Source organism: Drosophila innubila (assembly GCF_004354385.1).
Source record: "Drosophila innubila isolate TH190305 chromosome 3L unlocalized genomic scaffold, UK_Dinn_1.0 0_D_3L, whole genome shotgun sequence".
NCBI classification, from domain to species: Eukaryota; Metazoa; Arthropoda; class Insecta; order Diptera; family Drosophilidae; genus Drosophila; species Drosophila innubila.
Window position 1 is genome coordinate 15,481,362 of NW_022995376.1, and position 15,038 is coordinate 15,496,399.

The window sequence follows — 15,038 nt, forward strand, 5'->3', positions numbered from 1 at the left end:
TTAAATGACATCTGAGGCATTTGACGAGCTAAATATTGTTTATTGTTTGAATTTTAAGTTAACTAAATTTGAACTGCTCCATCGAACTTTTTTGTATTTCATTACCTGCTAATCGGCCCACGCTTGAACACACACTAAGAAAATGATCTAGTAACTTACACACCTAATTAATTACACATTTAGTTTACTATAAATAATTTTGGATAAGAAATTCAGTTGTTAAAACAAGCAACTGTTTCACGTAATATAATTAAAACAGACGCTTTAGTTAAACCTGCGATAAGAAATGAAACTGAAACACTGATAATATTACTAATAATTATTATTATTATAAAAGTTAAAATACCATCGGTTTGTTTTACAAAATAATTCTATTTAAATCTGCCAAGCCCTTTAATTGGAACTGTTTAATTAATCTACAATTGCGGATATATAATATAATATATGTATGCCCTGGTAATCCAAATAATTGCACAAAAGCATGTCAGTATATACATATTTATGTTTGTATGTGCATGTGTAATGTTAAGTTTATACTACATTGAAATATACGATAAGGCAATCGTTTTTGTTGTGAGTCTGTGTGTAGCAAATGAAAAATAAACAAATATGAAACTTTCTCACGTTTGCCTTAAGAGGAACAGCTGTTCAGCATGAATGCTTACCGCACACATACACACGCGTACATAAACACACCTACGTAAGCACACAACACTGACGTGAAACCGGTGCATACATATGGACATACAATATGAAAACCTATCAAAATGAGGGCATGGCAAATTTTAAAACTTAGACCGGCAACGGAAAAATATTAGGCGAGGTGGCAAAGGTTATAACAATCAATAAATTTTTTTTTGTTACTAACAAGCAATAAATAATGCAGAGAAGAGCAGAAAGTTCGTCGAGCTCAAATTTGCATACGTACAAATGTACGTACATAAGCACAAAGGTGTGGATACACATACACGTAGAGATTAGTATGTGTTGGCACATCCGATATGTACAAAGAACAGCAAAAAGGCGAATGATAAAAATGCTTTGAAAACTTTTATATAATGATAATGGAGCTGGTCGTTGAATAAAGGAACATTCAAATATGTACATCTTTATGTGCACTATTGTAATTACATGACAATGTACATACATACATTGATTTGTATGCATGTATGTAGTTTCACTTTTTGGTAACTTACTTGGTTTGTTTTTGGCTTTCTTAATTTTGCTCAATGCTGGCGTCAAATGCTGTTGCCTTAAATTTCATATGCTATATATTTATTACGTTTTCATTGAATTTCTCGTCTCTTCCGCGGCTTTGGAGCTTCCTCCACTCACACACACATGCATATATACAAACAGATATAACACTAACACTTAGACAAGGAGACTTGCACAAAAAACGATACTGAAAAATACATTTAACACGTAGGCGTAATACGCAAAATAGTTTTTAATACATTTCATTTACAATCGTTGATTTATAAGCGATACCTAATTGTTTCTAAATTGATACCGTCACTGCGACACACACACGAATAATAACAAACGCCACGGAAAAATGAGCAAAAGGGAATGCAACAAGCAGACAATGCAAATATACTGAGAACTATATGTACACACTGGCACTCGACCAAAAGCGAATATTTTCGATTATATAGCTTGCCAGTAATCGATATCAATAAGCAGTTTCAAATTTGAAAATTATATTTTATTTTATTATTTGTTTCTCAGTTTAAATTAAGATTTGCCAACACTAAGTCTTCAATGTCCAATGCATTGCCAGTATGTAATGCCATTTTCTTGGAGTCATCATCAAGTCCAACTGTTGTCCAATAATCCAAATCCGCATTTCCCGATAGATTGTACATTCGACGATAGGAGGCATCGATGTTTTCATCCAGCATACGATCCACAATATCGCTAGCGGGCAATACTTGTGGACCGGCAGATGCGTTTCCGGTCTGCTGCAGTGCATCCGTTGTAAGATTGCCTTTGCTGTGAGCAGCCATACGCTGTGAAAATTCCACATTCTCAACGCCCATTTTGCAAAGGGCGCACTTGCTCTGGCCAATCTGTTCCTTCATCTTGTGCAGGGCAATACGATCCTGGGCAAGTAGCATACGTTCCTGCGACATTTGGGCCTCCTTCTCGCTCAGCTCGTGGGCACGTTTGCCCAGGAGCTGCAGCTTGGCGTGCAACAGTTGCTCCGCTTCCCGGGCTTTGTTTTCGGCCATATGGGAACGGTTGATGGCAAGACGATAAGCACTGGATGCCTGCACCACCTCGTCCTCCTTCACACTGAGAGCATTCTCTTTGTCCAGCAGAGCACGCTTGCGTTGCTCCAATTCCCGTTGTTGCTTGTGGCAACGATCTCGCTGCTCATCCGCCCGTTTAATGGCATCACGTGCCACCTGAAGTTGTGCCTCCAACTCCAAACGCTCCTTGTCCGTATCTCCCTGCTCATGGAGTTTGTGCTGCATCTCCAGCTTCTGTTGCTCAATCAGAAGACGGTTGCGCTCCTGCTGTACATCCAACTGCAGGCGTTCCATTTCTGAAAGTTGCATAATTTTGAGTTCCTCGATTCGCTTCTCATCCCGCTCCATTTGGTCGCGATGGAAGATCTTCTCCTGCTCGAATGCCTTCTTCTCAGCCTCCAGGCTGGCCATGCGCTGCCGTAGCTGCCAATTATCCTCAGCCGAATCCTTGGATAGCCGACCCAGCTGCAACTCCAGCGTGCTAACCAGTTCCATGAGGCGTCGCTTCTCCTCATTAGCATTCTCCTCGTCAATCTTTAGACGTCTCTCGGAGTCTGCTAGTCGTCGCTCTCGCGCTTCCAGCTGCTGTTCCCGCTCTCTGGTTGTGTTCATGCCCTCTCGCAGCTCCTGCAGATCACTGGACGCCATTCGCAGCGTCTCCAAGTAGCTGCCATGATCCCGCACAGCTGCCTGCTCCAGCATTTTGGCTTGCCTTATGCGCTCCATGTCCGCCTCATGAGAACTGCGCAGCATGCGAAGATCATCCTCATGATCCTGTTTTAGTGTGGATATCTGCAGATCGTAATCTCCTTTCAGTTTCTCCAGCTTGCTCGTATAATACTCTCTCAGCTCGGAGTTCTCCAGCTTCAGACGCTCCTCCACTGCCGCCAAATGATGCTCCAATACCTTGAGCTGTTTTCTAAGAAGTTAAAAATTAAACACCTTACCAACTTTAATCATAAAAATTAATCAATTTAAAATTTAATAAGTTCTAGTGTGATTTTTGATATTTTGATTGTATTTCTGACTTTAATAAAAAAACTATTAAGTTTCAATTATGGTAGTTCAAATTTAATAAGATAAATAAAATAAATATATAAATAACAAAATAATTATTACTTTCACAACTAATTTAACAAGTCAAAAAATAAATGTTTTTAATACATCTAAAAATAAAAATTATAGCAATTTCGATTCCAGATTTGAAATAGATTCATCTGCTTCCACTTACTTGTATGAGTTTTCAATCATTTCGATTTCCTGTTCGTAGTTGACCTTCATGTTGGTCACCAGCTCCTCCAGACGCAGTTTCTCGAGCAAGTTTCGCTTCACATCCGTCTCCAGCTGCAGCAGCTGTTCCCTGCTCTCGTCTCTAGCTGATTCCTGCGCCTTTTCCACGACAGCAACTGCTGCTGGGGCTGGTGAGAATTCTGTTCCTGCTTCATTTCCCATGACGGGTTGCGTCATCATCAGCTGCAGATGCATATTGATGCGTTCCTGCTGCGCCTTTATGTGCTCCTCCATTTGCAGTTGACGCTGCAGTTGTTGCTGTAATAGTGCCTGAAATTTCTGATCCTGCGAATCCTGTTTGCGCTGCATTTCCACCAAAGCCCGTTCCTGGCTCTTCATTTGGGCAGCAATCACCAGTTGAGTTTCCTGCTGCTGCAGAGCACTATAGTTGTGACTGCTCTCCATATTCATGCTGTTCAGCATCAGAATCTGTTGAGCAGTGTTGTCTGTCACTGGCCTCATCCTCGTCTGCTGTGGTTCCAGCTCAGTCTCATCAGAGTCCGGCAAGCGGAGAATATCGGTGGCAGCCTTCGGTGGATGAGTTACTGTGGATTCTCTAGCCGGAACAGGTGTACGTGGTGTGGCAGGACGCTCCGGCTCTATCTCCGGCTCCACCTCAACCGCTGCGGATGTCTCCACGCCCAATCCCAGCCAGTCGGCTGTGCCACGCTTCTTGGACACGGGCGTAGACATGCCCGAAACGGTTGCGTTTGTCTCCTTGTCTCTGCCAAAGAGACCTAAGGGATCCGCATTGAGATTGGTCGATTGCGCAGAGGCGGAACTCCGTCTTCCGGGTCCTCCAGAGGTTTTGGGTCGGGTCTGGAAGTAGCAATGTAAATAATACAACAATTGCTGACTTATTGATGATTTTCGACCTGCCTACCTGGGAGTGCATATTCGAGGTGTCCGTCGTGGTGTCCGTCGATTGACGGGACATTGATGGCTTCGCAGTTGCAGGTCGTTTTGTCGCATCTCCACCGCTTACTATATCATCGAAAATGTTCCTCTTTGGCTCTGCAGCCACGAGTAAATCGTCCAATAGGTTTCTTCTTGCCCCGCTCTTCGGCCGTTTCGGATCGAATCCCAGGTCATCATCATCGGCATCGTCCATGGAAATTGATGGCTTCTGTTTGACAATACGCGGTGTGCTGCTGGCACTTGGTTTTGTGGCTATCTTTCCAGCTGCAGAAGGACTCTGTACGTCAGCTTCAGTTTCCTCTTTTATGCCAAAGAGGTCTTCCAGTTTTCCTTTTGGTCTGCTGGATTTGGGTAGCTTCTTTGCACTGCCACCGTCGAAGAAGTTGTCATTGTCCAAACTATTATCACTCAGTAAATCAGCAAGAGGATCGTCGCTAAAGTTCATATTAAACTTAATTTTATCGTGTTCAAAACATGAGTGAAAAAACAAACAAATTGTAAAAACAACCGTTGCTAAGTAACGAATTTTGGTATTATTTGACACATTTCACTGATTTGTGATGTGTACGCACTGTAAAGTGCTAATGCAACAGGTGACCCAGGGTGGCTGCAAATCATAACAAAATATGCGTTTCGATATATGGTATATGTGCATATCGATAAAGTATAAACAAACTTGACAGCCCCGGAGCTGCCAACTATCGACGACGCCAAGAGTTGCCAACTATCTGACGACGCCAAAGTGGACAAATTTGCTTAAATATGAGTAATATTTACATCCAAGAGCCACCAACATCGGGCAAAGTGTTGCTGAAGACCACAGTTGGCGATATTGACATCGAACTGTGGGCGAGAGAATGCCCAAAAGCCTGCCGCAACTTTATACAGCTCTGCCTGGAAAATTACTACAACGGGACAACATTCCACCGGCTGGTCAAGGGATTCATTGTGCAGGGCGGAGATCCAAACGGAGATGGCACTGGTGGTGAATCAATATACGGACATCCGTTTAAAGATGAATTCCATTCACGATTGCGGTACTCGCGTCGTGGTTTGGTCGGAATGGCCAATTCTGGCAAAGATGACAACGCATCCCAATTCTTCTTCACGTTCGGAGCGACGCCGGAGTTGGAAAACAAGAATACGCTCTTCGGCAAAGTCACAGGTGACACGGTGTTTAATATGCTCAAACTAGAGGAAGGAGTCGTTGATCACCAAGAGCGTCCCATGTACTCGCATCGTATAATCTCCACGGAGGTGCTCAGTAATCCCTTCAATGATATTGTACCACGAGCGCTGCCCAAAGCAGCCTCAAAGTCCAAGAAAAGCAAAAAAGATAAACAAGGTGTTAAGTGAGTTTGGCAAAATAATTTAAATTAAAGTTTAATAACATTAAATTCTATTTAGAAACTTTGGATTGCTTTCCTTTGGAGAGGAAGCCGAGGGCGATGAGCAGGAAACAACTATATTTGTCAAACAGAATGCTGGCAAAGCGAAATCCCTGCATGATGCTACGGATGATCCCAAGCTAAGCAAGGAGCCAATTAAGGTGCCCAAAACAGAGCGTGCGCAGAGCGAGGAGCACTTGTCCGAGGACTGCGAAGAGAGCGATGTCAGCAAACCAAGAAAAGCCAACTGCTCCGATATCATTAAAAGTAAACTCGCCAAGTCAAAAAGTAACTCAACAAAGTCAGTTAAAGTTGAAATTAAAAGTGAATCGGAGGACGACGATGAGGACGTTTTGATGACCCGCGAACAGGAAGAAAGCCTAAAGAAATCAAAAGAAAAGTAAGTTTCTTAAATGTATGTACGTATATTTTACTTTAAATATTTGCTTTGTCTAGGAACAAAATACGTGAGGAAATTGAGTCCCTGAAGCGACAATATCAAATGGACAAAGTCGCCAAGGATAAACAATTGCCCAAAGAGTCGGATAAAAGTGCCAAGAGTGCAGATATCAAGGGAGCCAGTGAAAATCATTATATTAACGATTTCATTGAAGCTAAAGAGATATACACGGCCAAGACCAAGAATAAACTCAAAGGACAAGTTAGAGAGAGCTTCACATTAGAGTTGTTATCCAAGTTTAAATCGAAATTGGACAATCTCAAGTACAAATCGAGCACTGAGAATGGCGATGCAGAGCCCAGTGAATTGGACGATACGGTTGTGGAAAAGGAAATTAAAGGAGACGACTGGCTTGCGCATACTTTAAATTTTAATAGTAATGCGCCTGTATTAGCAAAAGATGCATCAACTAAGGGAGATGATTGGTATGATGTCTACGATCCCCGAAATCCACTTAATAAACGCAAACGCGGTGACACAAGTCACAGTAAATCATCCAGCAAGTCCAAATCTTCAAGACGATAAGATTGATTGAATAAATTTGTAGTAAATTTTTGTAAATTGCTTATAATAAGCATTTTGAATAAAAATGTAGCGCGAAATTCAAAATTAGTATTCTCTTTTTTGATCGATATGTTGTAAAAATACGAAATATTCCGCTTGGTATTTTTCGATAATTTACCCAACGACTACATTACCCAAAATGGTACATGCTGCCAGATCGGTGAATATAACAGGGTGGCAACCTTTGGGCCGGGTGGCAGTATCAAAAAGTTGGTAGCAGCTGAACAATAAAAAAACGTACTCAAGGTGAAGTAATTTGGCTTTAAAATACAGGTAATTGTTGCAAAGAATGAACTCCAAATTGTGCAGAAAATCGCGGCTCAGAATGACGTCATTTAAATAGAAATCAAAAACAGATTAGCGCAACAAAGAGCACAAAGACTTTGCATCACCGTCAATTTATTGATTTTATTTGACATTTGTTTTCGTTGTCGTCACAGCTACACGAATCTTGGAGTGAGCGCGGGGGTTGACAAGGGGGACAAAGGCAAGGCTGCTTTAGTCACCAACTCCAAAACAGCTTCGGTTCGAACAGTAGCAGCAGAATGAGTGCAAAGAGCAGACGCCCTGGAACGGCGAATAGTCAAACACCGAATGAATGTGTTCAGGTTGTTGTCCGATGTCGTCCCATGAGCAATCGGGAGCGCACGGAGGGATCCCCGGAGGTGGTTAATGTCTATCCGAATCGTGGTGTGGTCGAGCTGCAGAATGTGGTGGATGCTAACAAGGAGCAGCGCAAGGTGTTCACCTATGATGCGGCATACGATGCGACGGCAACGCAGACAACGCTATACCATGAGGTGGTCTTCCCGCTGGTCAGTTCCGTGCTGGAGGGCTTTAATGGCTGCATCTTTGCCTATGGCCAAACGGGCACGGGCAAAACCTTTACGATGGAGGGAGTGCGGGGCAACGATGATTTGATGGGCATCATTCCGAGAACCTTTGAACAGATTTGGCTGCACATCAATCGCACAGAGAACTTTCAGTTTCTGGTGGATGTATCCTATTTAGAGATCTATATGGAGGAGCTGCGGGATCTGCTGAAACCCAACTCCAAGCACCTGGAGGTACGTGAACGCGGCTCTGGCGTCTATGTGCCCAATCTGCATGCGATCAACTGCAAAAGTGTCGACGACATGGCCAACGTCATGAGGCTGGGCAACAAGAATCGCACCGTCGGCTTCACCAACATGAATGAGCACAGTTCACGGTAAGTCATTAGTTCCTTTCATTGGAATATTTCTATTTACATTTTAAATATTTGCAGCTCACATGCCATATTCATGATCAAGATTGAGATGTGCGACACAGAGACTAATACTATCAAGGTGGGCAAATTAAATCTCATCGATTTGGCGGGCAGTGAGCGGCAATCTAAGACGGGCGCTTCGGCGGAGCGTCTTAAGGAGGCCAGCAAGATTAATTTGGCATTATCCTCGCTGGGCAATGTCATATCTGCTCTGGCAGAGAACTCCCCCCATGTGCCGTATCGTGATTCGAAGCTGACACGCCTGTTGCAGGATTCACTGGGCGGCAACTCCAAGACCATTATGATAGCCAACATTGGACCCTCCAACTACAATTACAACGAGACATTGACGACGCTGAGGTATTCACAGCGTGCCAAGAACATACAGAATCAGCCAGTGAAGAACGAGGATCCACAGGATGCCAAACTTAAGGAGTATCAGGAAGAAATCGAGCGACTCAAGCGTCTTATTGCGCCACAGCAGCAACAACGCAGCGAGAAACTAGCAGCGGCTGCAAAGAAACGCGAAAAGAAACCCAAACGGGAGCCCGTGCGCCGTGAGCTGACGGGCAGTGCTACGCAGGAGCTGCAGCAATCGACGGAGGAGGACAAGGAGAGTGAAGAAGAACTCTCGGAGCCCGAGTCGGACAAGGAGAACGAGGCGGAAGTGGCCAAGTCCAGTGAACAATTGGAGCGAGAGCGTGTGGAGAACGCTAAGCTGGCGGCCAAATTGGCCGAACTGGAGGGTCAACTGGTGCGTGGCGGCAAGAATCTCCTAGACACATACAGTGAGCGTCAAATTGAGTTGGAGAAGAAGCTGGTGGAGATTGCAGAGCGTAAGAAGCGTGAAATTGAAATACAACAGCAGCTGGAACTGCAGGAGGAGACGACACTGGAGATTCGAGAACGCAACGTGTCGCTGGAGCAGGAAGTGGAGCTAAAGAAGCGCAAGCTATCCAAATGCTATGCCAAGTATCTGGCACTGCAGCAGGAGCTTAACGATTGCAAACACGATCATAATCAAGATCTGCGCGAACTGGAGATGGCACAGAACGAGCTGGTCAAGGAGCTGAAGCGGCAGCTGCTCATTATTGACAACTTTGTGCCCATCGAGGTGAAGCAGCGACTCTACACGCAGGCCAAGTACGACGAGGAGCAGGAGGAATGGAAATTCGCCCCTTTGCCGCCACCAATGACGTCCAGCGATGGCAAGTTTAGCAGCAAACGTCCCATCTCGCATCCAAACCGACGACGACCCACCTCCGAGTATGCAATCCAGCAGGCGAAGTTAAGTGGGCCCGGAGCAGTGCGCTTCAAGAGCGAGAACATTGTCAGCTACGAGCTGGACATGCCATGTCGCACCACCCAAGAGTATCGCTCACCCAAGGTGTCCGCCTCATTGCAGGCTGTCCTGGCGCAAGCCATGCAACCCGGCGATGACATTGACATCGTTGACACGCACACCAATTCGTTGCGTCATCGTCTCGAGAATATCATCAATGGCAATGGCAATGGCAATGCCAATGCCAGTGCCGCTCCAGCTCCAACAACTGCTACGGGCATCGGTGCCGCCTCCAATGTGCGTAATGTCAAATCCACAAGGAGTGGCCTTCCCAGCGCTAGCTCCGCTCTAGATTCCAATCGACGACCGCCAACTGGACGCATGCCGGTCAAGAAACCGGCTTCCGCTTATCCCAAGGCGCGTGGACTGGTCAACAAGTAGTCCAACTCAGTTACACACACACACACACTCACACACAAGAAACACCCACACACACATACTAACCAAAGTTCTTATAGTCACAGTCACAATGTAAAAATCGAATATTTGTTTTAGTTGCGCATCCTATGCAAATCTTATCCTTAGCCCAAATCTTCTCACATTTCGCGCTTTTTAAAAGTATTTTACATTTATTGTATTATTTTTTCTCATTTTATTTTATTTGTTATTGTAATTATAGTTAAAACTTTTGTTGTTATTGCTTTTTGGTGCGTTGCAGTTGCATTTTGTCCCACTGTGGCCAGTCATTCATTTAATGTGCAATTTAATCTTAAGTTTAATGTTTATGCTTAATTGTTTATTATTACTTTATTATTATTATTCTACTTACTTAGTACAAGCAGCTTAGTTAATCAGATCAGACCAAATAAAGCAACTCAAAGCAAATTATTACAATTATAGAAAAGTCTTACAAATTAGAAACACTTGCTATTCGAATTTACAAAAATTTTAATTTGTGAACTGTTTTATTTTTTTATTAAAAGATATTTCAAAAGAGTTTAATTTATTTAAATGTTCTTTTTCTACTTCGAAATACTGAGAGTTCTAATTTGTAAGTCTCTACTGTACTTTGTTTTTTTTTTTTAAATACAAAAGACGCTCAAAATGTTTTCCAGCAGTTATTCAGCCATGGAATTTTCTGATAAAAGAAAGCATAAAAAACTTGTGAACACAAATTTGGCAACTAATTTGCAATTATGGTAATTGAATTCATAGGGAATTCATTTATTTATTTACTCAAGGAATATATTACTTATTCATAATCATATGTATTATATTTTTCCCCTAATAAGTTAATACTATCTGATTTTAATATTGGCCCATTTCCATGTCATACTAAAATGTTCAATCATTTCGCATCCATTATCTTGTGCCATTGTATTTGTATTAGGATTCCAGATATTTACAGAATTTCTTGGATTTTTATTTCATATCGATTACAATTAGTAAATGCCAACAGATTCATTGAATTAATTATAAATGCAGCAGAAAAATACTTGATCCATAGATCCACTCACTTTCGGAAGAGCTCACTGGATGACTTTTAGGCCGCGACCGACCTCAATGAAGGCCTGGACAGCACGATCGATTTCCGCCTCCGTGTGGGCAGCAGAGATTTGAACACGTATACGTGCCTTGCCCTGAGGCACAACCGGATAGCTGAAGCCAATCACATAGATGCCACGAGCTGTAAAGCAGGAGAAAGTTGCACAATCGGAGGGAGATGCAAATGAATTATAAAGGAGACTTACTTAGCATTTGGTCGGCAAAAGTGGAGGCTAGACGAGCATCACCCAGCATGACCGGACAGATGGGATGATTCTCGCCGGCAATGGTGAATCCTGCCTTTGTCATGGCATCCCGGAAGCGCTGAGTGTTGCTCTGGACACGCTGGCTGAGTTCGCTAGAGCTGAGCAGCATATCCATCACCTTGAGGCCCACACCGACAACGGCCGGTGGCAAGGTGTTGGAGAAGAGATAGGGACGCGATTTCTGGCGCAGAAATGAGATGAGCTCGGCGGGTCCAGTGGTATAACCACCAGAAGCACCACCCAGCGCCTTTCCCAACGTCGAATTGATAATGTCCACCTCACCCATGACATTGTCGTACTCCTCTGTGCCCCTTCCGGTGGCACCAAAGAAACCCGTGGCATGACACTCGTCCACAAAGACCAGGGCGTCATACTTCTTGGCCAGCTCCACGATGCGGGCCAGTGGTGCAATGTTGCCGTCCATGGAGAAGACGCCATCAGTGGCGATTAGCTTCAGTCGGGCATCGCTGGAGCGCAACTGCTGCTCCAAATCCTTAAGATCGCGATGCTTATAGCGCTGTTTCTTCGCCTTGCACAGACGGATGCCATCAATGATGGATGCATGGTTCAACTCATCTGAGAACACGGCATCCTCCGGCGTGAGAATCGCCTCAAAGATGCCCGCATTGGCATCAAAGCACGATGCATACAATATGGTATCCTCCCTGCCATGAAACTGCGCTATCTTCTGCTCCAGCTGCTTATGTATATCCTGAGTGCCACAAATGAATCTCACCGAGCTCAAACCGGCGCCATAACGCTCCAGCATCTGTTGACTGTACTTCACAATCTCCGGATTATTCTGAGTAGTTTGCGAGACATTTAAGATATTTATCTAGGGATGCAGAAGAAGATTTACTAACCGCTAGACCTAGATAATTGTTGGCACAAAAGTTGAGTATCTTCTGATCACTGCCCTGCACCGTAATCTGTGTGCTCTGCGAGGATGTAATGATGCGTTCCGCCTTGAAGGTGCCCGCCTCCTTGATCCCCTCCAGCTGTTTGCCTAGCAACTCCCGCAGCTGCGTCTGCGCTGCAGCGCTGTAATGACGTACATTTCCCACAGCAGCTGTTGGGGTTAAGATATGTAGTTGCATAATACTATGTACTAAATTTAATAAACTAGCAAATACCCTGTAATCAAGTCAGAGCTGCATCTACTTTTCATACTTTTTTCTTGCTACAGCATATAAATATTTATAAATTGAGAGTAAACTTACCGTGCAGTGACAATATTTTCGAAAAAACTGGCATCATGCGGCGTATACTTAATATTCGTACGTATACTTAATATGTAGACAGCAGACAGCGCACACGTCCACTCAACGCCTCAGATGGAACTGAGCGCTGACAACGACGACAAACAGGCCTCCCTGAAAAATAAAATAATATATAAAACAATAACAACAACAATTTAAAGGCAGCTGGCAGCGAACAAGTTTGTTGCTGTTTTCCGATTTATAAATACAAAGCATCATACATAAGACTATAACTATGTATTCATGCACATAACAGACTGTTATTATTATAAATATTAATTGAATTTGCTTTCATTTTCGTTGTCATAGCTGCCGTTGTCAATTGCTAAATTTCATTTTACTCTACACTGTGAAAAAAGTCAACACAACTACTATGAGAATGTTATGAGCTAAATAAATAAATAGAAATATGGAAATTTCCATTTCCATAGGAATATATTGTATGTCAATATCAATCAATAGACACATGCAAGTAACTTGTGACGTAGCATAATCACTAAATATCACTTGTGTAACCTTGTCAATTTTACGAACCATAATGTGTTATATTTTCAGCTCTTTTAATGCAATTACTGTGAAGGTCATTTACAATTAAGTTATGCTGTTATGTACATAAATTGATGTAGAAGTGACACAAACAAGCAAATAAATACATGAATGTAATAGTATATACATTATTACATATTTGTGCATCTAGTGAGCACTTTATTTGAACTTGATTTAGCAAAGCTGATAACCCAGATTTATACATTGACAAGCGCATGTTTATTTGTCAGTGCATAATCTATAACAGCGGTGGGCAAGCCCTTGCTCCTGCTGCTCCCAGTTCTCTGACTACAACAACAACTTTTGACACCGCGCGCAACTCATTTACGACCCTCAGTAAAAAAAAACAACAAACACACAGCAAATGCTCGAGTTTCGGCTGCGACGCGTACGGTCATAAAAGTGTTCATTTTGCTATGATTTATGACTTCAGCAGCGTCTTGTACACTGTGTGAAAAAGTTGAGTTGGTTTTGATGCGTTTTGATGCGTTTTGATTTTTACCAAATAATAAGCGTTCGACTTGCAAATAAAATTAATTAGAACTTCTTTTAGTGTATAATTGTTTTGGTTTGTCAAAACCAACAACAACCACACAGATTTTCGTCGCGACGCAGAGAGTCATAAAAGTGTTCATTTTGCTTTGATTTATGACTTCAGAAGTTGTGTTTGTTGTAGATGTTGTTGTAGTGCTCCCGATTGCAAATTTCGTGCCCACCGCTGATCTATAATTATTTATAAACTATAAGTTACGATTTAAATCAGCGGTGGGCACGAACTACAACAACATCTACAACAAACACTGAAGTCATAAATCAAAGCAAAATGAACATTTATGACTCTGCGTCGCGACGAAAATCTGTGTGGTTGTTTGACAAACCAAACAATTATACACTAAAAGAAGTTCTAATTAATTTTATTTGCAAGTCGAACGCTTATTATTTGGTAAAATCAAAACGCATCAAAACGCATCAAAAACTCAACTTTTCACACAGTGTACAAGACGCTGCTGAAGTCATAAATCATAGACCGTACGCGTCGCAGCCGAAACGAGTCATGAAAAAGTTGTGTTGCTGAAAGCTACTAAGGTGCTTAAGCAAATGCATATATGATAAATTAAGAAAAAAGTGTCTACCTATTTCTTATTTTGTTGTACTTTACTTAATAAAACAAAATTTAATCAAAACTAATTTTTTTATTTTACTTGTTTATTTAGTTTACTTTAATTTATAAAATTTAAATTTGATGTTTACAAAAATGTACCATTTTGAAAAGAAAAATCGATCCAATACACCAGTCCAAAATATACCAGTTTTAGTACAAATTGTCACATTTAGTACAATGTACGCAAGCATACGAACTGCTTGCACGAGCACATTTCCTGCAAGCAGTTTATTCCTTTGTAGCTTAATGTTAAGTTTATGTTATGTAAATAAGATGGCTGTTATTGAAATAAATATCAAAATATAATTGATAAGCCTATATGGTTTATGAGTCATAGTTTACACCAGTCCCAAAGCTCGAAAAAAAAAATAGCCGGTGATGTGAAGAGAAGAATACTTTGACAATTGCGTCCACTAACTGACAGGGTTGCAAAAGAATTATTGAAATATTTCCCCACGTCCCCTTCATGGTGATATGAAGATAGGGGGCAAATACATAATTTATCACGATCAATTTTACCCCCTTTTCTAATACGTCCCCTTGTTTGTGGCCAACGTAAGACGTAGGGCTCTAATGCACTTTTTTTTTAATATATGATTTTTTATATATTTAGACACGTTCTTGCACCTGCTGCTCTCCAACGAATTTGAACTTTGAGGCGCTCACTCCGCTAGTTTTATCGCCGCAAAGACACAAATGCTCGATGTGCTTTGCTATAATTTATGATTTCAGATGTTGTGTTTGTTCTTGTAGTGCTTCCGTTTTAATATCTCGTGCCCATAGCAGGCTTAAACAATAAATACTGATACCATTGGACATATGGAAGGCATATAAAAGACTCAATTTGGTAGAAG

General features: G+C 42.2%; 4 protein-coding genes across 4 annotated transcripts; 2 read left to right on the forward strand and 2 right to left on the reverse strand.

Annotated features, from left to right (window-relative positions):
- Window positions 1–1,693: 1,693 nt before the first annotated feature.
- Window positions 1,694–4,948, reverse strand: LOC117787205 (fas-binding factor 1 homolog). The gene is made up of 3 exons (XM_034625671.1): window positions 4,429–4,948; window positions 3,487–4,364; window positions 1,694–3,174 (listed from the first exon to the last, which is right to left on the reverse strand). Exons 1-3 carry the CDS (start codon window positions 4,906–4,908, stop codon window positions 1,728–1,730), a joined length of 2,805 nt encoding a protein of 934 aa, XP_034481562.1. The 5' UTR covers window positions 4,909–4,948; the 3' UTR covers window positions 1,694–1,727.
- Window positions 4,949–5,205: 257 nt separating this feature from the next.
- Window positions 5,206–6,913, forward strand: LOC117788627 (spliceosome-associated protein CWC27 homolog). The gene is made up of 3 exons (XM_034627445.1): window positions 5,206–5,815; window positions 5,871–6,251; window positions 6,308–6,913. The coding sequence occupies exons 1-3, from the start codon at window positions 5,226–5,228 to the stop codon at window positions 6,834–6,836; spliced, it is 1,500 nt and encodes a 499-aa protein (XP_034483336.1). The 5' UTR covers window positions 5,206–5,225; the 3' UTR covers window positions 6,837–6,913.
- A 119-nt stretch (window positions 6,914–7,032) lies between these two features.
- On the forward strand, window positions 7,033–10,294 carry LOC117788246 (kinesin-like protein Klp68D). Its single transcript, XM_034626946.1, has 3 exons — window positions 7,033–7,148; window positions 7,316–8,085; window positions 8,143–10,294. Exons 2-3 carry the CDS (start codon window positions 7,421–7,423, stop codon window positions 9,845–9,847), a joined length of 2,370 nt encoding a protein of 789 aa, XP_034482837.1. The 5' UTR covers window positions 7,033–7,148; window positions 7,316–7,420; the 3' UTR covers window positions 9,848–10,294.
- A 487-nt stretch (window positions 10,295–10,781) lies between these two features.
- Window positions 10,782–12,554, reverse strand: LOC117788462 (2-amino-3-ketobutyrate coenzyme A ligase, mitochondrial). Its single transcript, XM_034627241.1, has 4 exons — window positions 12,438–12,554; window positions 12,081–12,286; window positions 11,158–12,019; window positions 10,782–11,093 (listed from the first exon to the last, which is right to left on the reverse strand). The coding sequence occupies exons 1-4, from the start codon at window positions 12,472–12,474 to the stop codon at window positions 10,936–10,938; spliced, it is 1,263 nt and encodes a 420-aa protein (XP_034483132.1). The 5' UTR covers window positions 12,475–12,554; the 3' UTR covers window positions 10,782–10,935.
- Window positions 12,555–15,038: the final 2,484 nt, after the last annotated feature.

Bases quoted from the DNA above. Each gene is read 5' to 3' on its own strand.
- LOC117788627 (XM_034627445.1), top strand. From the start codon at position 5,226: ATGAGTAATATTTACATCCAAGAGCCACCAACATCGGGCAAAGTGTTG. The intron at 5,816-5,870 runs GTGAGTTTGGCA...AATTCTATTTAG, and splicing joins AAAGATAAACAAGGTGTTAA to AAACTTTGGATTGCTTTCCT. The intron at 6,252-6,307 runs GTAAGTTTCTTA...TGCTTTGTCTAG, and splicing joins CTAAAGAAATCAAAAGAAAA to GAACAAAATACGTGAGGAAA.
- LOC117788246 (XM_034626946.1), top strand. From the start codon at position 7,421: ATGAGTGCAAAGAGCAGACGCCCTGGAACGGCGAATAGTCAAACACCG. The intron at 8,086-8,142 runs GTAAGTCATTAG...AAATATTTGCAG, and splicing joins ATGAATGAGCACAGTTCACG to CTCACATGCCATATTCATGA.
- LOC117788462 (XM_034627241.1), bottom strand. From the start codon at position 12,474: ATGATGCCAGTTTTTTCGAAAATATTGTCACTGCACG. The intron at 12,020-12,080 runs GTTAGTAAATCT...CAAACTACTCAG, and splicing joins ACAATTATCTAGGTCTAGCG to AATAATCCGGAGATTGTGAA. The intron at 11,094-11,157 runs GTAAGTCTCCTT...CCTGCTTTACAG, and splicing joins TTTTGCCGACCAAATGCTAA to CTCGTGGCATCTATGTGATT.
- LOC117787205 (XM_034625671.1), bottom strand. From the start codon at position 4,908: ATGAACTTTAGCGACGATCCTCTTGCTGATTTACTGAGTGATAATAGT. The intron at 4,365-4,428 runs GTAGGCAGGTCG...TGCTACTTCCAG, and splicing joins CCTCGAATATGCACTCCCAG to ACCCGACCCAAAACCTCTGG. The intron at 3,175-3,486 runs GTAAGTGGAAGC...TTAACTTCTTAG, and splicing joins ATGATTGAAAACTCATACAA to AAAACAGCTCAAGGTATTGG.